This window comes from Coffea arabica, chromosome 10e (genome assembly GCF_036785885.1).
Source record: "Coffea arabica cultivar ET-39 chromosome 10e, Coffea Arabica ET-39 HiFi, whole genome shotgun sequence".
Classification (NCBI taxonomy): domain Eukaryota; kingdom Viridiplantae; phylum Streptophyta; class Magnoliopsida; order Gentianales; family Rubiaceae; genus Coffea; species Coffea arabica.
In genome coordinates this window covers 12133645-12156994 of record NC_092328.1, presented here as the reverse complement: position 1 = coordinate 12156994, position 23350 = coordinate 12133645, and the positions used below count along the sequence as shown (strand labels likewise).

At 36.2% G+C, this 23350-nt stretch overlaps 3 protein-coding genes and 1 long non-coding RNA gene across 4 annotated transcripts; all 4 read right to left on the bottom strand.

Annotated features, from left to right (window-relative positions):
- Nucleotides 1-466: 466 nt before the first annotated feature.
- Nucleotides 467-5466, bottom strand: LOC140014974 (uncharacterized). The gene is made up of 2 exons (XM_072066712.1): nt 1573-5466; nt 467-1143 (listed from the first exon to the last, which is right to left on the bottom strand). The coding sequence occupies exons 1-2, from the start codon at nt 2141-2143 to the stop codon at nt 878-880; spliced, it is 837 nt and encodes a 278-aa protein (XP_071922813.1). The 5' UTR covers nt 2144-5466; the 3' UTR covers nt 467-877.
- A 3526-nt stretch (nt 5467-8992) lies between these two features.
- Nucleotides 8993-10434, bottom strand: LOC140015103 (uncharacterized). Its single transcript, XM_072066987.1, has 2 exons — nt 9750-10434; nt 8993-9456 (listed from the first exon to the last, which is right to left on the bottom strand). The coding sequence occupies exons 1-2, from the start codon at nt 10432-10434 to the stop codon at nt 8993-8995; spliced, it is 1149 nt and encodes a 382-aa protein (XP_071923088.1).
- Nucleotides 10435-11248: 814 nt separating this feature from the next.
- LOC140015102 (uncharacterized) lies at nt 11249-15803 on the bottom strand. Its single transcript, XM_072066986.1, has 5 exons — nt 15095-15803; nt 14676-14968; nt 12298-14249; nt 11593-11989; nt 11249-11524 (listed from the first exon to the last, which is right to left on the bottom strand). Exons 1-5 carry the CDS (start codon nt 15801-15803, stop codon nt 11249-11251), a joined length of 3627 nt encoding a protein of 1208 aa, XP_071923087.1.
- Nucleotides 15804-17240: 1437 nt separating this feature from the next.
- LOC140015018 (uncharacterized) lies at nt 17241-22007 on the bottom strand. Its single transcript, XR_011821779.1, has 2 exons — nt 21640-22007; nt 17241-17656 (listed from the first exon to the last, which is right to left on the bottom strand). It is a non-coding gene; the product is annotated as an uncharacterized lncRNA (long non-coding RNA).
- Between the last annotated feature and the right edge of the window lie 1343 nt (nt 22008-23350).

Genomic DNA, 23350 nt, shown 5'->3' with positions numbered 1-23350 from the left:
AACTAAATTTGAAAAAGTGCATATAGTGTTTCACCTCTTGAATCATTGTAATTGATTGTGTGTTTAATTGTTTGAAGACAAGCAATGATTTTAAGTGTATGGAAGTTGATAAGTGACTATTTTGTGCTATATTTGGATGATATTTTTCCACTTTTAGTCAATTTGGCAATATTATAGGAAGAAAATTGGCACGAACCCACAACGAATGGCATGAACTCGTATCCCACAAAGCCCTGGACCTAAACGAAGAATCAAGTTGGATTGCGGAAACTTTTGACCCTTCTAAAGCCACGAAGCTATGAACTAGGAAAAATTCTTAACCCACAACTTAATAACTTAGTGAACCAATGTTGTTTGTAGAAGAACGCAACAACCAAGGGCGATTACTCGATTGATAAGTTCGAATTGAATACTCTCACGGAACTCTCAAATATTCAAGAAAGGTTCTCTTGGACGAGAAAGTGAATAAAGCTCACAATAATTCTGGAAAATTCTCATTCACCCTTGGAAAAAAATAGGCTATTTATTGCCATACATGACTATAAACCCTAATGTGAATTGGATTCACTAATTCACTAAACTAATGACTAATTAATTCGGCTAAAAGAAGACAAATTCTGGCTGAATTTGAGCTCTAAATAAATGACTAAAATCATCAACGGAATTGACATTTAAACCCTTGCTCAAATGACTCAACTAAGTAAAAAAAATAACTAACTAAACTACTCTTCATTTGAGACAACAAACTGGAGCAAAGTAACACATAGAAACTCTTTAAGTTGAAAGTCTTCGATGGTTCGCATATCTTCACCAATGCAATCTTTAATAGAACAAACAAGTGCTTGTAATGAATCTCTAAGCTTTCTTGCACGAGACCTCATGATCGGACCACTTGGAACTTGAACAACTTGAGCATGTGGAGTTTGCACAACCTTGAGCCCTTTATCATTCTCCTCCTTTTGAAGGTGATTTGTCTCAAATCGAAGGTATGGGAAGAAAGAGACAACACAATGTCAATCTTCACGAAAAAGATCCAAGCAATGTGTCTCTCAGATAACTGCAAAATCCATACGAGCAACAACGCGAAGCATGATCTAATTGACAGCATACTCCTTGGCTCAAAATTAGCTACCAAGGAAGAACCTACACAAGAAAATTTTTTATCAGCAAGCTTAGATATAAAACCACCTGAATACTTACCATTAGCACCCATTAGATAGGGATCTTCATAGCGATGGAATGTATATTCCTAAAAATGAGATTCAATAGGCTGAAACAAACACGAAAACTCATGAATTTCAACTGCAAATAAACCCTTAGAAACGACTTGAATGATCACAAAATTCAGCTACACTTTGTCACAAAGACAAGGTGCAAAAACATAGGCATCAAATTCCACTAGATTATTCATAGCTGGCTCATCAAACTTCCCTTGAAAATTGGCAAAAGAAAAGCAAAAATTATGACTAGAAACATGCTCAAAACAAGGTAAAGATGATGAATGAACCATAGTTAAAAAACTAGAACTAGAATTTGGAGTCTTCCCGTCATGATGAACATAGATTGACTCACCGAAGGTACTAACAGATTTGAACTTAACCAATTCCATGAAAGGATACCATATTGATTTAACTCCTAGAAGACAAACTCCATGGAACCCAGTAAATTGTACAAGCGACTTTGGGATAGAACATTGTATGGTTATCTCCATTTGGCCTTGCTTAACCTGAGAAAAAGGAAGGAAATTAGGAGCAAATAAGTTAGTAAACAAGCCATGTTTCCTAGCTTTGCTTATTCCCTTGGCCGAACACATAAGAGCTATTTTCATCCTCTCATCAGATTCTCCCATCTTGTTTTCTAGCTTAATGCCCTCGGTTGTTACCTCATATTCAAGCTCTACAACACTATTCTCACTCTCATGGGTTACAACAATTTTCTCACAAACTTTCCCAACGAGTTCATGACTAGACTCTAATGTCGATGTAACTCCAAGATTTTCAAGCGCTTGTTCGTTGCTCGGCTTCAACTCTTTGTCAACCTCCTCAACAAATGGTCCAATGGAATGAGATACTCCTTCGTTAGGAATGGATTCAATTACTTCCTCCTTAGAAGACTCACTTTGATGGCATTTATTTGATTCCATTTGTTTTTGGCATAATAGACGTTGATATACTTCTCAAAATGACTCATGAGATGGTTCAACTCTAGGTTTAGGCCTAGGAGATGTTTGTCGCATCCCATTTTTCGCGATGAGAAAATAAGAGGTGGTGTTTATAAAAATGTGATTTTATTCAAAAATAAGTGAAAAAGGACCTAAAATGGGACTTTAAAGAATGCGACAGTTTGGGTCCAAAATTTAGTCTAAAAAGTGTTTTTAAGAAAAAATAGGAGTCGCCACTTGGTATTGAGTTTTGGTGTACCAAGTCACCCAAAAATATTTTTAAATAAAATAAAATAAAACTCTTTTCGACAACTCCAGGTCTTTGAAAACAGAGAAAATGAGTTCGGGAGTCAGTTGAAAAAAGGGAATGCAAAGGTTTGATTATCTCAAATCTAAGGCACCCTTTCAACCTAGTCTAAGCTAGTTGCGTGGTTTAGTCAAAATTTTCTTAATCTAACCCTTAAATTTATCACATTTGGATGTTTCCTACATGGATGCAAATAAAAATATCGAGAGGGACAAAATGTCCATTCAAGGGTTTAATTGATACCAATCGTATTAATTGCGAATGTCAAAAATAATTCCTTGAAGGGGTCACGAATATACGAATGATGAAATTTAATGAAAAAGAAAAGAAAATTAAATTGTATACATAGATATAAGTGATCAAAGAATAGGGAATGCAACATAATGGGTACGGGAGGCGAAAACTCGTGACATAATTTTCTTATACAAAGATTAATGGGGTATTTAAACTAAATAGTTATAATCACCCATATCCATATTTAAAGAATAATTCTCCTAATATGAACAAGCAAATGAACTAACTTATTCCACAATTTCTTAAATGAAATGCAATTCTAAATGATATGATTAACACATGTAGAGGGTAGGGGATAGAGGATAATATAATAGAAAATATCATGCAAATGAGAAAAGATCCTAGAATAAAAATATGCATGAAAATGTAATGAATATCACACAAATGAATCTAATACATGAACAATATAAGGGTCTAGCGTTGGACTAACCCATTTCTAAAGAACCTTACTAGCGTTGAACTAGCAAGCATACGGAGGGAGAAACTACAACTAGCGTTGGACTAGTGTGGTGACGCCATGCATTAATAATATATAGTAAAATAAATAATACATAAATTAAAACAAATAAACATATAAGAGCACGTAGCACATAACACGTGAGCATAATATCTAGATGCAAATATCCTAAAGGAGCGAGTAAACACGTAATCACACAAGCATGCAAGCACACAAATAAATAAAAGTAAATAGAAACCTAACTATTATATTCGGGGGTCCTAACTACAATCTAAAAGGGCGAAAAATAAAATAATAATCTAACGATTACAATTTGGCATTTAAATGCCTCTCAAATAATAAAAAATTAAATTAAAATAAATATACAAAATTAAAAAAACAAATAAAATGAATAACTAAATAAAATAAAATAAAAACATTCAAAAACATGCAATTACACACATAAAATCACATAGGAGCACATAGGAGAATTTAAAATGACACAAGAAGAAACCTCCCTTGACGTAGTAGCTAATGAGGAATGGGATTTGCCCTATTTAACTCCAAAATTAACAGAATCATTAAGGCACCAATTTAATTAACAAATAAATCATAAAAAATGAAAATAAATATGAAATCAATCAATTAAATCATTCAAATGGAATATAATTAATAATCTAAGAAGAAAAGCAACTTCTATTTAAGAAATCAAATCTATCAGGGACCTAATTACAAAGATTAATAAAGTTTCAGGGTTAAATTATAATTACTACAAAAATTAGGGGTCCAAATTAAAGGAAAATAAAGTTTAAGGACCTATTTGTAATTAATTAAGGACCTAATTGAAAGAAATTTAAAGTATTTAGGGTCACAATACAATAAAGTAAAAGTACAGGGACGAAAGAGCATATTCATTTCTGGTTTTCCTAACCCAACAGGCGCTTGGGCCAGATACTACCTAAGCCCAGCCAAAAGTCCAAGCCAAAACACACAGGCCAACCCGTCTTTTATCACTCAAATCCAACCAAAATAAAACTTGGGTTTGACCTTCTAGCCCAACCGAAAATAAGAAACAAGCCCACAAAATAAATAAAAATTAGCCCAACCTATCATTTTTCTTTCTTTTCTTTCCTTTTTTTCTTTTCTTCCTTCTTCCTCCACTTCACAACCATTTCTTTCTCTTCTTCTTCGGAAGCCTTCTTCAGCTGGTGGCCATGGTAGCTGCCGACGGTGCCGCCGCTGGCCACCGGCGAATTTTCCGGTCGCCAAAAATTGCTAAAATACACCCCCTCACTTCATTTTTCGCGTAGATTCCATTTCTGGAGTTAATTTTTACAAAAGATGACCTGAATGTGGCCAAAATGCCAAAAAACAGCCGCGGTTTTTATTTTTCAAATCACCTTATCTTTCACCAAAAATCATAAAAATTATACTACAGACTCTTACAACTTCTATAATATAATTATGATTTTAATTTGACAAGAAAACAACATAAAATGGCTAAATTAAAGCAAAAGCAGCCCCTAAACGAAGAAAACTACTTCAATGCCTTTAAAGCTCAAAAACTCCAAAATTTTTAGATAATTCCAATATTTTCAGACCTACACTATCAAACGGTTATCTATTTTGACAAGAAAAACATGCACAATATTCAGCTTTTAATTCGTTTTCCATTTTTTGCATTTTTACAAACATCTAACATGCATTCACAGAAATCATCTTTTTCTTAATGTTTATTCATGGCTTTACCCCAAAACTTCAACAATATCAGTAGTAACAACAACAAACGAAAGCAAGGGATAAATAAACGGCAGCATGAATTTAATCTGATTAATTGAGGAAAGGAAAGCTGGAAAAAGAAAAAAAAAATAAAAAATAAATAAGTACCTTAATGAAGGAGAGAATGTGTTGGTAGCCGAAGAAAAATGGAGAGTCAGGAGCCTCGGGCACCCAAAATTTCTTTTGTCTGGCTTTTTCTGTCCGTTGAAAGCTCAAGGAAAGCCGAAAGGGAGACCTTTTTTTTTTTTTTTTTTGTTCTGTGTCTTGTCTCCTCTTTTTAGGGAGAGAGCTGAGAGCTTGGTATATGCTGGAGCAAGGGTGGAGTCTTTTTTTTTCTTGCTTCCTTTTTGCTTGTCTATCGAGAGTCCAGAAAGAAAAGGCCGAGAGAGAGGTCTTAAAGGCAATCTTAGGAGCCCTTCTTTGCAATTTTTTCTCTTGGATCCGTTGCCTCTTTTTTCTTTCCGTTGCTTCCTTCCTTTCTCTCGTGTGCTTTGGTCAAAGAGGTGATGGCCATCATGAGTCATCATGAAGGCTCATGATGGCTCATGATGACTTCCTTTTTTTTAAAAAAAAATACAAAAACTAATTTTTTTTCTGTTGTTTATTTTTTTATTTTTTATTTTTTTTAAAACAAACCTGCAAATATAAGAAAAATGCATAGTAAATTGCAAGAAAATAAATAGCTCGTTAAATAGAAAAAAATTCAAAAAAACATTAAAATTTGACAAAAATTTGATGTCTACAACTTGCCCCTCTTTGTCTAAAATTTCGAAGAAATTCAAGACAAAGACGTAGACACCAAATTACTTACATGTTTCTTCTAACTGCATCGGGGCTGAAATAACAAGCCAACATTTGGTTAAAATTATTGGATAAAAAATGATGCAATAAGGTTGCAAAAGACGTGACCGAACTCGTATAGAGTTGCCTACGTATCCCACCATGGGAATCAGGTCAAACGTAGTTCGAATACCAGTGAACCACAAATGAAACAAGTGCATTGACCATATATGATCTTTGCAAAGTATAAGAAGTCTGAGCTCTCAGAACTTCTAAACATGAAACACAAAATGAATGAAAAAACACAATTGTTAATTAAAACAGTCAAAAGAAGTAAATTGTCATAACTAGAAAAAGATGTACGGAGAGATGCAGTTACACTCCAAGAAGGGAGTTAGAAGAGTGCACGGCGGTCGCTGAGATTCGCCAACAAGAAATTAAATTTGATTGTCAGGAAATAACAAATTGGTAGGATAAGACCCGAGCCCAATAAAATAAAACGGTCAGTGGGATAAAACTCGAGCCTGCCGAGGTTGGTGGGATAAAAGCCAAGCTCAACGAAAATAAAAACAGTCAGTGGGATAAAACCCAAGCCTGCCGAGGTTGGTGGGATAAAATCTAAACCCAATGAATATAAAAATGGTCAGTGGGATAAAACCCGAACCTGCCGAAATTGGTGGGATACAACCCAAATCCAACGAAATAAAGCGATCAGTGGGATAAAACTCAAGTTTGCCGATGTTAGTAGGATAAAACCCAAACCCAACGGAATAAAAATGGTCAGTGGGATAAAACCTGAGCCTGCCGAGATTGGTGGGATAAAACCCAAGCCCAACGGAATAAAAGCGATCAGTGGGATAAAACCCGAGCCTGCCGATGTTGGTGGGATACAACCCAAACCCAACGAAAATAAAAACGGTCAGTGGGATAAAACCCAAACCTGTCGAGGTTGATGGGATAAAATCCAAACCCAACGAAAATAAAAACAGTCAGTGGGATGAAACCCGAGCCTGCTGAGGTTGGTGGGATAAAATCCAAGTCCAACGAATATAAAAACGAAAGAAATGAAAAACACAAGTTCTATGCTATCGAACTACAAGATCAGAATGCATGTTGCTCAAAAGGTAATAAATCAAGAAAACTTACCTGTTGGACTTACAACTCTTTTGATTTTTCGAACTTTAAAAGAAAGAGAATAATGATTTGCTTTTTTTTCTTCGGAAATGTACAACGAAACTTGGAGCTCAATCCTTCTACCGTTTGCCCCAGTGTAAATCATGCTCAACTAACCTAGTATTGTGTCACATAATTTTTCTGCAAAAAAGAAAAAGGAAAAGAAACAACCGTGACAGAAACACTGCCACCACCATGTGATCCCTTTGCCTTGAGAGCCGTGTAAACATGAGTTTCAATATCGACAAATCGCTCCCTTACGTTCAGTCGACAACCCTTTCAGAATCTTTGCAACTGCACAATGTCAATTGACCATACTTTATTATCATAGGACTTTCAATTTCATGACTCCTTTGGGATAAATTATAGGGGATTGTCTTTTGAATGAGACCCAATAAATGAGAAACATAAACAAAAAAAAAATATTATTCATCATGCAATAATGCTAATATGAAATAAATAATGATACAGAATAAATAAATAAAATAGTAAATAGAACAATAAAACAAAATTGTTGAATTTTTTGAATATTGGTCCAAGGATCAAAAGTTGGATTCATATTTAGAGGACGGCCTTTGATGAGGAAAAATGCTCCATTTGACCCCTTCGATGTCATCCATTTTGGAATTCATTATCGGCAAAAGAACAACAGTATGAAAGAGACCCAAATCAACATAGTCACCAGCTTTCAGATCTCAGCATCTTCTTCTTTGTTGTTGATCCTCTTGTATTTTAAAATCCTACCTCAACGCCCTTTCGGGTTTTCACTAAGGTTATCCTCACCTCTTTTCTCTTTTTTTTGTTTGTTTTTGTTTTTGTTTTTCTTCTTTTTTTTTCTTTCTTTGTTTTTTATTTTTTTCTATTTTTTATTTTTCTCTCTTTTTTTTTCTATTTTCTTTTTTTTTAGAAGGTACCATTTCAGATTTTCACCTAGAGACATAGACAAGACAATTTTAACCCAAACTGTATCAATTCAGTCATACTCTGATAATGAGTAGCATCAGTGAGACAATCTTCTCTGACATGTTTTATAAAAGTTTGTATTTACATCATTTGCTAGTTGATTAAGAAAAATTTCTTTCCAAAATACTTCAAAAAATGAAAGTCGGCAATTTTGGCTCTTGTGATTAGGATCGGATAGAGTAATAAAGGAAAGGTTAAGGCTTGAAAGGCTTGACAGTGGATCATATGATGGGTTTGCAATCATTTAAGATAGCATTCTTTCAAAACTTGCTCCGATCTAGGGTGAGAAAGAGATAAAATTTGCCCCAATTTAATTCTCACCGAATTTCTCTATTTTTTTTCCTCTATTTTTTTTCTTTTTCTATTTTTTTTCTTTTTCTTCTCTTTTTTTTTTATCTTTTTTTTTATTTTTTTTAAGATACAAAATTGCCCCAGTATGGGGTTAGTGATCTTAAGGGACTGCCAAGCGAAAAAAAAGGAAGGTGGTTATGAAAAGTCAAAAGGAAGAAGAAAAAAAAATTAGGGATAGAATATCGAAATGAAAAAAAATAAGAGGAAGTATGCCTTAAATCCGTTTCTTGCTGTATTTTTAAAGAAAATTTTTTATAATCAAATGAAAAACTTTTTGCACTTATCTGCATTGATTGATTGGAGAAAAACTTGACCGTCAATTTTCATAAGGATAAACACTCCTCCGGATAGCACTTTCTTAACAATGAATGGTCCTTGTCAATTGGGAGCAAATTTCCCTTTAGCCTCATCTTGCATTGGAAGAATCCGTTTCAAGACCTTATCTCCAACTTCAAACAAACGGGGCTTGACTTTTTTGGTTGTAAGCCCGAGCCATTCGTTGCTGATAACACTGTTCATGACAGACAGCATTCAACATCTTTTCATCAATTAAAGACAACTGCTCCTGACGTTCTCTGACCCATTCAGTTTCTTCTATCTGAGCTTCCATCAGAATGCGTAAGGAAGGGATTTCAACTTCTGCAGGCAATACTGTTTCCATTCCATACATAAGAGAGTAAGGAGTTGCACCAGTAGAAGTCCTGATCGCAGTTCTGTATGCCATCAGTGTAAAAGGTAGTTTCTCATGCTAATCCCTGTGTGTTTCAGTCATCTTGCGGATGATCTTTTTCAAATTCTTATTTGTGGCTTCAACGGCTCCATTCATCTGAGGCCTGTAAATAGCCGAATTTCGATGCCTAATCTTGAGTTGTTCACACAATCCATCCACCATATCATTATTGATGTTCTTGGCATTGTCGGTGATCAATGTCTCTGGTACTCCAAAACGACAGATAATATTATTTCTCAAGAAATCCGACACCACTTTCTTAGTCACATGCTTATAGGATGCGGCCTCAATCCATTTGGTGAAATATTCAATCGCCACTAAAATGAATCGATGCCCATTCAAAGCAGGAGGATCAATAGTTCCGATCACATCCATTCCCCAGATCGAACATGGCCATGGAGCAGTCATGCTATGCAATTCTGTAGGGGGAGCACGTATGACATCACCATGCATTTGACACTTGACACACTTTCTGACAAAATCTGTACAATCATGCTCCATAGTAAACCAAAAAATACCCTGATCTCATGATTTTCTTAGCCAGTAGATGCCTATTCATGTATGGCCCGTAAACCCCACTATGCACTTCCTTCATCATATAATCAGCTTCCTCTACATCAATACATCTCAGAAGGCCCAAATCAGATGTTTTCTTGTATAACACTTCCGCGTTTAAGAAGAATCTCGAGGACATTCTGCGTAAAAACTTTTTGCAACAGAATCAGCATCAGGAGGGTAGGATCTCATTTTTATGAATTCCTTAATGTCATTATACCAAGACAATGCGCTGTATCAGAGACCCTTTCTGTAACTAGACAATGCGCTGGTCTATCTTGAAGTTGAATCTGTATGGGTTCAACCACCAGCTCATCTGGATGTTGGATCATCGAAAACAAAATAGCTAAAGCATCAGCAAAGGCGTTACGAGTGCGGGGAATATGTCTGAGTTCCAAAATCCTAAATTTGTTGGCCAAACTCAGCAAATTATAATGATACAACATAATTTTTGAATTCCGAGTTACCCATAGTTTAAGCGTCTGGTGCACAAGTAGATCGGAATCACTGAATGCTATCAGGTCCTTAATCTCCATGTCCAATGCCATTTTTAATCCAAAAATATAAGTTTCATACTCGGCCATGTTGTTGGTACAAGAAAATCGTAATTTGGCAGTAGCAGGATAGTGTTTCCTCTCAGGCGACACTAAAATTGCTCCAATTCCAGCTCCAAAAGAATTTGACGCACCGTCGAAAAATAACCTCCACCCAAGATACTGCTCACTCATGTTCTCAACTGCTTCAATGAACAGAATTTCTTTATCAGGAAAGTAGGTATGCAATGACTGGTAATCATCATCTCTTGGATTTTCTGCCAAATGATCTGCTATGGCTTGACCCTTGACTGCCTTTTGTGTTGTGAAGATAATGTCGAACTCGGAAAGGATCATTTGCCACTTAGCCATACGTCCCTTGGGCATAGACTTTTCCAACAGGTATTTTAGAAAATCAGAATGAGAAATCAAGTAAGTGGTATAACCGAGCAAATAATGTCTCAACTTCTGAGCTGCCCATACTAAAGCACAACAACTCTTTTCAAGGAAAGAATAGTTAGCCTCATATGTTGTAAATTTCTTACTCAGATAGTAGATGCTTGTTCCTTTCTCCCAGATTCGTCATGCTGTCCCAGAATGCATCTGACAGCCTCATCAAGAACAGACAAATACATAATCAGAGGTCTTCCTGGCTGAGGTGGCACTAAGACCGAGGATTTAACAAGCAATTTTTGATCTTATTAAAAGCTTGCTGACAATCTTCATTCCAATCCATTGGCGCATTCTTTTTCAACAATTTTAACAAAGACTCACAGGTAGAGGTTAACTGTGCAATGAATCGGCTAAAAAAATTGATTTTTTCAAGAAAATTCTTCACATCTTTTTGAGTTTTTGGAATGGGCAGCATATCTCGAATTACTTTTATTTTCGCAGGATCTATTTCTATACCCTGTTTGCTGACAATAAAACCCAATAATTTGCCAGCTGGGGCTCCAAAAGCACATTTCGCAGGATTCAACTTCAAATTATATCTTCTCAATCTTTCAAACAGCTTCTTTAAATCAACCAAATGGTCCTCGACCTTCTTGGATTTAATTATGATATCATCCACATAAACCTCCATCTCTTTGTGAATCATGTCATGGAACAGGGTAGTCATGGTCCTCTGATAAGTGGCTCCAGCATTTTTCAACCCGAAAGGCATCACTCAATAACAAAATGTTCCCTATGGGGTGATAAAAGAAGTCTTCTCTCTGTCTTCTTCTACCATTAAGATTTGATGATACTCAGCAAAACAATCACCAAAAGATTCAATTTCGTGTCCAGCAGTTTTGTCCAAAAGAATATGAATATTTGGCAAAGAAAAATCATCTTTCGGACTGGCCTTATTCAGATCTCTATAATCAACACATACTCGCACCTCCCCAGATTTCTTAAGCACTGGCACAGGATTCGAGAGCCAGATGGGGTAATGAGATACCACGATTATCTTGGCATTGAGCTGTTTCACAATTTGTTCTTTTATCTTAAGGCTCATTTCTGGTTTGAATTTACGGGGCTTCTGCTTACAGATAAAAAATTTGGATCAGTTGGCAACCTGTGAACCACTATATCTGTAGAGATCCCTGGCATATCATCGTATGACCATGCAAACACATCTTGAAATAACATTAAGAATTCAATCATTTCTTCCTTCTGTTTCTTATTCAAATAAATGCTGACTTTAACTTTTTTATCCTCCGTCTTAGTGTCAATATTGATGATTTCTGTTTCTTCTAAATTCGGTTTGGGTTTCTCTTCATACTGTTTTAAATTCCTTGAAATAGACTCAAATTCTTCCTCGATATCGCTTTCGTTTTGAATTTCAGATTGCATAATTTCAAGTTCATGAGAGATATCGAGGTTGCAGCCATTGAATTCCAAAATGGTGACATCCAAATGGTCAAAAGATTTTATTTGTGGCCATCTGTAAATAAAATAGAACATACGTAAAAAATAAATAGAAAATTCATGAGAGATCTTCCATTTTATTAAATTTAAAATGCATCGAGACTTCACAAAAAGACAAATACACAGACACGATTGCCATTTAAAGACATATCTAACTTAAACCTTTACTTCCGTTTCAACAATTTTTTTTGAACAAAACAGGCTATATTAACTGAAATGAGAATAAAGCTTCAGAAAGTAAAAATAATTTATTTTAACAAAAGATCCAGACTACCGTCCAATATAGATATGAATCTAGACAAAAGACAATCCCCTTAAATTTACCGAAATTCTCTTCGAGAGGGAAGATAATCAACAGTCCAATTTTGAATGGCTCCTTCGGTAATTGGCAAAAATTCTGAATTCTCTGATGGCTCCTCCTCACAAGTTGCCCCGACAAATAATTGAGATAGGTCCACTTCAATCTCCTCCACAGGATTTTTTATTTCTGGCATGATCACTTCTGATGGCCGAGAAAAAGTGTGATATAGCGGTGGGACATTTAAGACAATTTGCTTACCCTTTTTTTCAGCTTGTTTTCGAGCTTGCATTTCCTTTCTATCCTTAGCAGTTGGATGAAATCTCAGTCCAAATGTATCAATTTGCATCGGGATCTCTATTGGTTCCAAAATTCCTTGCAATTCCCGCCCAAGACCTTTTCCTATTTCATATCCGCCTCTGACCATCTCCTTAGCCATCATGATACTGGCCTCTGGTAAGTCTGATTTAGTTAGCGACTTATCTCTGGATACCCATCCCACAGAGACGATGTCAGCAATGTGATGAGATGAAATTGGAGTCCTTTTTCTGTTTTCACTTTTGAATTTTGCATCAACAATCATGGTACAGTCATTCTCAGCAAACACAGTAATGAGCTGATAATTCACAATAAACCTCAACATTTGATGCAAAGAAGATGACACTGAATTGGAAACAAGTATCCAAGGTCTTCCAAACAAAATATTGTAAACGCTGGAGAAATCCATGACTTGGCAAGTAACTTGGAATTGAGCAGGACCTATCTCCAATACCAGATCTGCTTCACCCATAGATTCCCTCCTTGAGCCATCAAATCCTCGAACTACAGTTACAGATGGACGGAGTTTAATGTCAAGAAATCCAAGTTTGGTGAGAGTGTTCCATGAACAGATATTCAACGCTGACCCATTATCCACTAAAACCCTCGGCAACAGCTTTTCATTGCAGCGGACTGATATATACAAGACTCTGTTATGCCCGATCCCTTCTACAGTCAGATCATCATCGAAGAAGGTAATATGATTAGCAGCAAGTATATTCCCCACAATGTTAGATAATTTATCCACCGGAATATCTTTAGGGATTTGAGTTTCGTTCAGAATTTTGAGCAATGCTTCTTTGTGTAGCTCGGAGGTCAAGAGAAGATTCAGAAAAGAAATCTGACTAGGCATCCTATCCAACTGCTCCACTATTTTGTATTCACTTCTCTTCAACATCTTCAGAAAATCTACAGCTTCATTTTCAGACACACGAGGCTTGGGCGTCGGAGATTTAACCTTGGCCCTGGACTGAACATCAATATCGGAGTTTTTCACAATTCTCCCTGACGTGGCAATAGTAGATACCTCTTCCTTTAAGCATTTTTTATCTCCAACCAATAGAATAGACTCTTTGTAGTTCCATGGCACCTCTTGCAAGTTATTGATAGGCATTTGTTCCGAAAATTCAAGAATGACAGGCTCTGATATATCCCATTCAAAAGATGGTAGATCCAGAATAAAAAGAGATTTGTCAACCTCAGAAACTCCTCTTTCCACTATAAATGGTTCCTCTTTTTCAAATACAAGAGATTTCAAATTTTCCTCAACATCATCATTAGTCATGAACTTCTCAGCAGACAGCGATTTTCTCATTCTCGTGTGGTCAGTTTCTATTACACCAAACACCTCAGTTTCATCTACAATGTACTGAGTGGGATCGATAAAATTTTCATCAGTGATGATAACTCCTACAGTGCTTCCATGCTCAGGTAAAAGATTCTTACTGACATTGGGTCTTTGTTCTCCCTTTCTTCTAAGAAGAATGTCTCCAGAAACAATCATATTCTGGATCTTATGTTTTAGAGCCCAATAATTGCCAGTGGTATGACCTGGACTTCCAGAGTGATTAGCACAAATTGCTTGCGCATTATAACTTGGAGGAATGCCTTTGGGATAAAGTTTAGGAGGAACGGTGCCAATTTTTCCAGTTGCTTTTAACTGCTCATACAATTGATCAATAGGTCGGCCCAAGGTGGTAAATGTTCAAAATTGCCTTTGAATTTGAACTCCACTGGTTTGAAAAGAATTTTGAGTGGGGTTATTGTTTTGCAGGGTTGGTCTAGAATGGTAAACGGGATGGGAGTGATTTTGAAAGATAGGTTGTGGGGTTGGAGGAAACGGTGAAGTATTCAAGTGACTTGGTCGGGAATGATGAAATTGGGTAGTAGTTTGGTAGACTGGTTGAGGGTTAGGATAATATGGATAAGGAACCGAATATGTGGGAGGGTTTCGGATTTTGGGTCTAAAAGACGGGCATTGATCCCATATAAAAGTAGTGTCTCCTTCTTTCTTCTTGAATTGGGGCTTTTTTCCAATGTTACTTTGATTCTGTAGAGCGTCCAATTGCAACTTTAATGCCGATACATTAACAATCTTCCTTGTTTTGACAAACTCATCGTATTCCTCCAGCTTGTTAATAATAGCAGTAAATGAACTTTCAGTCATGCAAAAGATCTCTTCAAAGTAGGGTGGATCATGAGTCTTGATGAAAGTACGAACAATCTCGTCCTCAGTAATAGGAGGTTCCACTTTGGCAGCTAACTTTCTCCACCGCTTTGCGTAGGTCTTATGATCTTCCAATGGCTTTCTTTTTGTACCCTCCAGTGTTATTCGTGTCGGTGCTAACTCACAGTTAAACTCATATTGCTTCACAAAAGCTATTGACAAATCCAACCAGATTTTGACCTCTCCAAACTTCAAATTTGAATACTAATCTAGAGCATCTCCCTCTAAACTTTCCGAAAATAGACGCATAGGCAGATTTTCATCATCCATGGGCTTACCCAACTTGTTGGCAAACATCTTGAGATGCGTCTTAGGAATTCCAGTTCCATCATACTTACTGAATTTGGGAGTTTTGAATCTCAATGGTAGCTGAATATTTGGGAAAAGACACAATTCATAGTAGTCCAACCCACCATGTCTGCTCAATCCTTGATTCTTCTTCATAAAATCATCGAATCGATCCAACTTTCTCAACAGATCCTTGTCAATAGGTGCGGGTTGTTCTTCTATCGCCGCCTTCCCTTGAGATGCAGTATCCAACACAAAAGGTTCTGCAATGTGGTGGTGGGGTTCCTGAGGGTTAGGGGGAACGTTCAGATTGGTTTGTGGATGAGTTTGAGGGATTTGGTTATTGGTTGAGTTAATCAATATATAATTCAAATGCATATAGTAAAGGTCTGAGTTTAGTCGGGTAAAGGTATTTTCAAGAGGATTAGCGAAGGGAGGAAGGAAAGTTGTTTGGGCATTGGATGTGTGGGGTGGTTGATGGTCTTGTGCAGATGGATGATTATCGACAGATTTTTGGTCGTTCAGGACACCACCACTACTGCTTGCGATCAACTGATCAATTACACGCCTTTGTGCGGCTATTTCAGTACTTAACTCATTAAACTTGCCAAGTACCTCACTTAACTGAGCTCCCAATGCTGTGAAGTCCGGTGATGTAACCATAGCAGATCTTTCCGAAGTTTCTGGTACTAAACTCATGTTTACAGGCTGTCTCAAGGCTCTACTTCGAGATCTGGTGATGATGGGGCTTCTTCGGGTAGCTATTGTGAGAAATATCTGATAGTGGAGAAAAGAAATTGATTTAGGAGTGGATTTTCTGTCAAATTGCTGTAATTTATTCAAGAAAAAAAAGAAAAAAAAACATGAATTAGTAGATATTTAAATAATTCGGATGCATGTCCTATGGGAAAGCCCTTTTCTGCCAAGGGTAGGTCTAATATGATGCAACACCTTTGAAGTGAGGCCTGTTCACCAAACCTGTGTTTCGAAAATAACCTTGCAGAAGATAAGGATCGTTTCATTGATGAACTTCAAAATCTCATACATCATCTACATCATTTCTCGAAGTTGATTTCGTGCAAGATCATTAAACTTTTTCAATCTATTTATCACAGTGTCTTTTGACTCTCTGGAATAGGGATTCTGCATGTGTTCAGCTTGATCATACAACTTACCACACTTTCTTTTCAACTCTTGATGTCTTTCTTGCATTTCTTCACACAGTCTCTTATTCTTCTCTGCCAGCCATTTATTCACTTCCACAGATTGCCTTAATTGCGCATTTTCTCTGTCTTTCGCCTCAATGATAGCCATTAATTTCTTGACTTCCTCGGATTGTTCCATCAGTGGTCGCTCGGCATTAGATTCTCTGAGCCACTCCTCGTATTGAGGAGTAACTAAGGCCATCTGCTTAAGTTGTGGAGTATAAGCGATCTCCTCATCATTGGACAATGTTCCCCAGGCTTCGACAATTGACATTTTCATCGGAATTTTATTCGAACAGATCCCTTTGTCAAAACTGATGATGAAATCGATCAAATCAGGTGTAAGTGGTATTCCTTGAACGCGTCCTAACTGTTTGAGAAATCTTTTTGGAGTGTATGCTATGATGCCTTGAGTTCCCAATAGCGGTATAAAATCTGTTGACTTGGCACACAGAGCGGGTTTGTAACAGTCGGTCCAATCTAGTACCCATCTAATCTTTTGATCTGACAATATCCTCAGAAAATCTAACCATTTCGATGCATTTCTGGGCAAATTGCTTTTGTCAACCCTCTTATGATGGGTAACTATCCAATTATACCCAATCAATGGTAAACCATCAGGAGCAGGTAACTGCCTCCGAAAGTGTTCCATGGCCCATATATGTAAAATTCGATTTGACCCATAAAAGAACTTTGACCTTTTTTGACAATTAGTACATGCAACAAGAATATCAGCCAACACAGTCGGTATTATAGAGGCTTGTCGATCCTTAATCCCAAAAAATAAGTCAGATAGGAGCTTAGTGATTTTGAAACCAATTTTCTTATCTTTTCTAGGAAACAAATAAATCATTGCCATTACAAGTCCATACACCAGTGGCCTCTTACATTCCCATGTTGCCTTAGATGTAAATGAAAAATCCTTCGAATGCTTATCAAATCCGTCTTTTATTGAAAATCTATCAAACAAAAATTTTACATCTATGCTTTGATCTGATCCTCGTACTACAAACTCTTTTAATCCAGTAAAATGACAGAATTTGATCTTGCCAGAAGCAATCGGAAATATCACTGTTGTACCCTTTACTGGCAAATTCAGAAGGCCGGCTACCTCTTCAATTGTCAGAGTCAGCTCCTTGTTTCCTATCCTAAATGTTGAACTGTTTGGATCCCACAGTTGAATTAAAGATTCTACCAAATACCCATTGATTCAATGTCTTTGAAATCTCCAATTGGCCCGAGGTGAGAGGCAACCTGATTGATCTTGCTAAATGAGAGAAGCCCTGGCCATCTTCGAACTCCCATTGGAACCGCTAACAGCTGACTGGTTCATTGAAGTTTGTCCATCTGAAGCACGTAGCCTTGATTAAATACCTTACCTATAGGCCTCACTTCTTTAGTTTTACAAAAATTTAAACATGAATATCCCATAGAGAGTTAGTTACCCAGGGAAAACAAGATTGGTACATTCCTAAAATAGGATTTCCTAAATGGCATTTCTTCTAGGGTTAATGCATGATGACAATTTATTAAACGAATACATATGCAATACGATAATTGAAACATGATCTAAGGGTGCCCCATTTAGATGTCGGGATAAGCCTAAAATGACATGCATATATGTATACATGCGATGGATTGAAATTTAAACGTGCTATTTACAAAAGGTGGTCTGTCCTTAACGATTACCATGTTAGGACCCTTATTTCTAAGGTTCGTGTATGCAGAAAAAGAAAAAATAAGAAGTGGTTAGTTCAATATATAACACATAACACGTTGGGACAATAGATGATACAAGAATGGAACAACAAAGAAATAAGGGTGAAATCCCTCCCCTCGTGTCTAGTGTTACTAATTTGGTAAGGATGACTCTATTTTAGGTAATTTCTAATATGGATGCATGAGGTTTGGCTTACTAATGCATCTAGACTCGATAAACTTCAGGCTCCCAAGCCTTCAGACCAAGAGGCGAAGGGTCATCAATCCCAAGGCCTTTGGTCGGTGGCTCGAGTGATCCTCCAGACATTGCTACGTGCATGTCGTGCCACGGTCACATGTTTAACTGGATCGATTCTAATTCTAATAGGGAGGAGTGGTGTGACAACCACTAAAAGAAAATAAGATAAAGGGTTAAAAGTAATAACATATGCACGTATGAAGTGCTCCTCTGAGGGGAGGGATTAACATTAAATGCACGTGAAGGCTCTAAGGTAATATTCCCCACACCAAATGCAAAGCGCGAAATGAATAAGTAAATAAACAAAAGTAAATAAATAATTATTCATCACATACACGAGGAACGATGTACGAATACGAGTGTGATATGCAAAATATCCCAAAAAAAGAAAAATGCAACCTAAAACATCCAAATATGATAAATAAAAGGGTTAAAAAGAGAAAAGACAACTAAACCAAGTGCTTGGACTCTCTAGCTTCCCCAGTGGAGTCGCCAAACTGTTGCGTCCCATTTTTCGCGATGGGAAAATAAGAGGTGGTGTTTATAAAAATGTAATTTTATTTAAAAATAAGTGAAAAAGGACCTAAAATGAGACTTTAAAGAATGCGACAGTTTGGGTCCAAAATTTAGTCTAAAAAGGGTTTTTAAGAAAAAATAGGAGTCGCCAATTGGTATTTAGTTTTGGTGTACCAAGTTACCTAAAAATATTTTTAAATAAAATAAAATAAAACCCTTTTCGACAACTCCAGGTCTTTGAAAACAGAGAAAATGAGTTCGGGAGTCACGGTTGAAGAAAGGGAAGGCAAAGGTTCGATTATCTCAAATCTAAGGCACCCTTTCAACCTAGTCTAAGCTAGTTGCGTGGTTTAGTCAAAATTTTCTTAATCTAACCCTTAAATTTATCACATTTGGATGTTTCCTACATGGATGCAAATAAAAATATCGAGAGGGACAAAATGTCCATTCAAGGGTTTAATTGATACCAATCGTATTAATTGCGAAGGTCAAAATAATTCCTTGAAGGGATCACGAATATGCGAATGATGAAATTTAATGAAAAAGAAAAGAAAATTAAATTGTATACATAGATATAAGTGATCAAAGAATAGGGAATGCAACATAATGGGTACGGGAGGCGAAAACTCGTGACATAATTTTCTTATACAAAGATTAATGGGGTATTTAAATTAAAGAGTTATAATCACCCATATCCATGTTCAAAGAATAATTCTCCTAATATGAACAAGCAAATGAACTAACTTATTCCACAATTTCTTAAATGAAATGCAATTCTAAATGATATGATTAACACATGTAGAGGGTAGGGGATAGATGGTAATATAATAGAAAATATCATGCAAATGAGAAAAGATTCTAGAATAAAAATATGCATGAAAATGTAATGAATATCACACAAATGAATCTAATACATGAACAATATAAGGGTCTAGCGTTGGACTAACCCACTTCTAAAGAACCTTACTAGCGTTGGACTAGCAAGCATACGGAGGGAGAAGCCACAACTAGCGTTGGACTAGTGTGGTGACGCCATGCATTAATAATACATAGTAAAATAAATAATACATAAATTAAAACAAATAAACATATAAGAGCACGTAGCACATAACACGTGAGCATAATATCTAGATGCAAATATCCTAAAGGAGCGAGTAAACACGTAATCACACAAGCATGCAAGCACACAAACAAATAAAGACAAATAGAGACCTAACTATTACATTCGGGGGTTCTAACTACAATCTAAAAGGGCGAAGAATAAAATAATAACCTAACTATTACAATTTGGCATTTAAATGCCTCTCAAATAATAAAAAATTAAATTAAAGTAAATATACAAAATTAAAAAAACAAATAAAATGACTAACTAAATAAAATAAAATAAGATAAAATAAAACATTCAAAAACATGCAATTACACACATAAAATCACATAGGAGCACATAGGAGAATTTAAAATGACACAAAAAGATACCTCCCTTGACATAGTAGCTAATGGGGAATGAGATTTGCCCTATTTAACTCCAAAATTAACAGAATCATCAAGACACCAATTTAATTAACAAATAAATCATAAAAAATGAAAATAAATATGAAATCAATCAATTGAATCATTCAAATGGAATATAATTAATAATCTAAGAAGAAAAGCAACTTCTATTTAAGAAATCAAATCTGTCAGGGACCTAATTGCAAAGATTAATAAAGTTTTAGGGTTAAATTATAATTACTAAAAAAATTTGGGGTCCAATTAAAGGAAAATAAAGTTTAGGGACCTATTTGTAATTAATTAAGGACCTAATTGAAAGAAACTTAAAGTATTTATGATCACAATACAATAAAGTAAAAGTAAGGGACGAAAGAGCATATTCATTTCTGGTCTTCCTAACCCAACAGGCGCTTGGGCCAGATACTACCTAAGCCCAGCCAAAAGTCCAAGCCAAAACACACAGGCCAGCCCGTCTTTTATCACTCAAATCCAACCAAAATAAAATATGGGTCTGACCTTCTAGCCCAACCGAAAATAAGAAACAAGCCCACAAAACAAATAAAAATTAGCCCAACCCATCCTTTTTCTTTCTTATCTTTCCTTCTTTTCTTTTCTTCCTTCTTTCTCCACTTCACAGCCGTTTCTTTCTCTTCTTCTTCGGCCAGTTGAAGAAGGCCTTCTTCAGCTGGCGGCCATGGCAATTGCCGGCGGTGCCGCCGCTGGCCACCGGCGAATTTTCCGGTCGCAAAAAATTGTCAAAATACACTCCCTCACTCCATTTTTCGCGTAGATTCCATTTCTGGAGTTAATTTTTACAAAAGATGACCTGAAGGTGGCCAAAATGCCAATAAACAGCCGCGGTTTTTATTTTTCAAATCACCCTATCTTTCACCAAAAATCATAAAAATTATACTACAACACTCTTACAACTTCTATAATACAATTATGATTTTAATTTGACAAGAAAACAACATAAAATGGCTAAATTAAAGCAAAACCAGCCCTTAAATGAAGAAAACTACTTCAATGCCTTTAAAGCTCAAAAACTCCAAAATATTTAGATAATTCCAACATTTTCAGACCTACACTAGCAAACGGTTATCTATTTTGACAAGAAAAACATGCACAATATTCAGCTTTTAATTCGTTTTCCATTTTTGCATTTTTACAAACACCTAACATGCATTCACATAAATCATCTTTTTCTTAATGTTTATTCATGGCTTTACCCCAAAACTTCAACAACATCAGTAGCAACAACAACAAACGAAAGCAAGGGACAAATAAACGGCAGCATGAATTTAATCTGATTAATTGAGGAAAGGAAAGCTGGAAAAAGAAAAAAAAATAAAAAATAAATAAGTACCTCAATGAAGGAGAGAATGTGTTGGTAGCCGGAGAAAAATGGAGAGTCAGGAGCCTCGGGCACCCAAAATTTCTTTTGTCTGGCTTTTTCTGTCCGTTGAAATCTCAAGGAAAGCCGAAGGGGAGAGGTTTTTTTTTTTTTTTTTTTTTTTGTTCGGTGTCCTGTCTCATCTTTTTAGGGAGAGAGCCGAGAGCTTGGTATATGCTGGAGCAAGGGTGGAGTCTTTTTTTTTTCTTGCTTCCTTTTTGCTTGTCTGTCGAGGGTCCCGAAAGAAAAGGCCGAGAGAGAGGTCTTAAAGGCAATCTTAGGAGCCCTTCTTTGCAATTTTTTCTCTTGGATCCGTCGCCTCTTTTTTCTTTCCGTTGCTTCCTTCCTTTCTCTCGTGTGCTTTGGTCAAAGAGGTGATGGCCATCATGAGTCATCATGAAGGCTCATAATGGCTCATGATGACTTCCTTTTTTTTTTTTTAAATACAAAACTAATTTTTTTCTTTTGTTTATTTTTTTTAAAACAAACATGCAAATATAAGAAAAATGCACAGTAAATTGCAAGAAAATAAATAACTCATTAAATAGAAAAAATTTCAAGAAAACATTAAAATTTGACAAAAATTTGGTGTCTACAATGTTGATTGAGCGTTCTTATCAGTTATTGTATAAATCAGCTTTAAAGAGGTAGATTGTATGGAGCCACTCCTTTTGAGTGATTCATTCTCAATTCTATCAAGTCCCTTATACATGAGTTCGATTGACTTGTTAAACTCCCTTTCAACTTCCCTCAATATGGATTCCATCATACATGTAGGATCAAAGTGGTGTGAACTCCCTTTGGTAGACATCCTTAATCTACAAAAAGGTTAGCAAAAAAAAATAAATAAAATAAAGGAAAGTTTCCTCACAACACACCCTCACACGTATGCACTCGTACTCGTGTATCACTCAAGTGTTTTAACACTCTAATGATCTCACCAATTACTTCTCAAGTTATTTGATTACCTCTCTTGAAGAAATCAGAATTTTCTCAATGAGATTCAATCAAACTATCACCAAGAAATTAGCAAGTATGTGCGGTTAAAATGCTGGAAATTTAGAGTGGGATGGTCCGCTATAATGACTCAAAAGGACACTAAAGGCACGCTGAAAATTTCTAGATTTATGGCTGAAATACTACACCAGATTTTCGAAGTTTGTCACTTCGACTCAAGACTCAATTTAGGAAACTATGGACCATGTAAAAACCTAAACATATTTGGGTTCTTTCTTGACTTCAAGACTCGAGTATAAGCTGGAAAAAAGACACAAAAACACAAGTATATAGAGCTAGACAAGAAACAACTTGGCAGAAATTTTAAACCCTAGAAAATTTCACTCTACTTGATTGTCCCTTGGGCTGGAACTTTAGAAGCTCAATCCAATTGGTTCTTGGATTTATTTTGGAAGAGAAAAGCTACTGATTTTGAGGGTTTTCATGTGTGCAAGCAGCTAGCAAGTCCGAATTGGCTAGTATGTTGTGACTAGGGTTGTTAACAATCCCAAGTCAACTTGGTTTCCAAATCAGATTTGCTTTCTTGTTTCAATCCAAGAGTGATCCGATTCTTGCTTTCTTTTCTTCTCTCTCTCTCTCTCTGTGTTTTTTTCACCAAACAGCTCTTTTCTTTCCTTGCTTTTCAATTTGGATCAATGCTTGAGGAACAAGATTAACAGCCGCAACA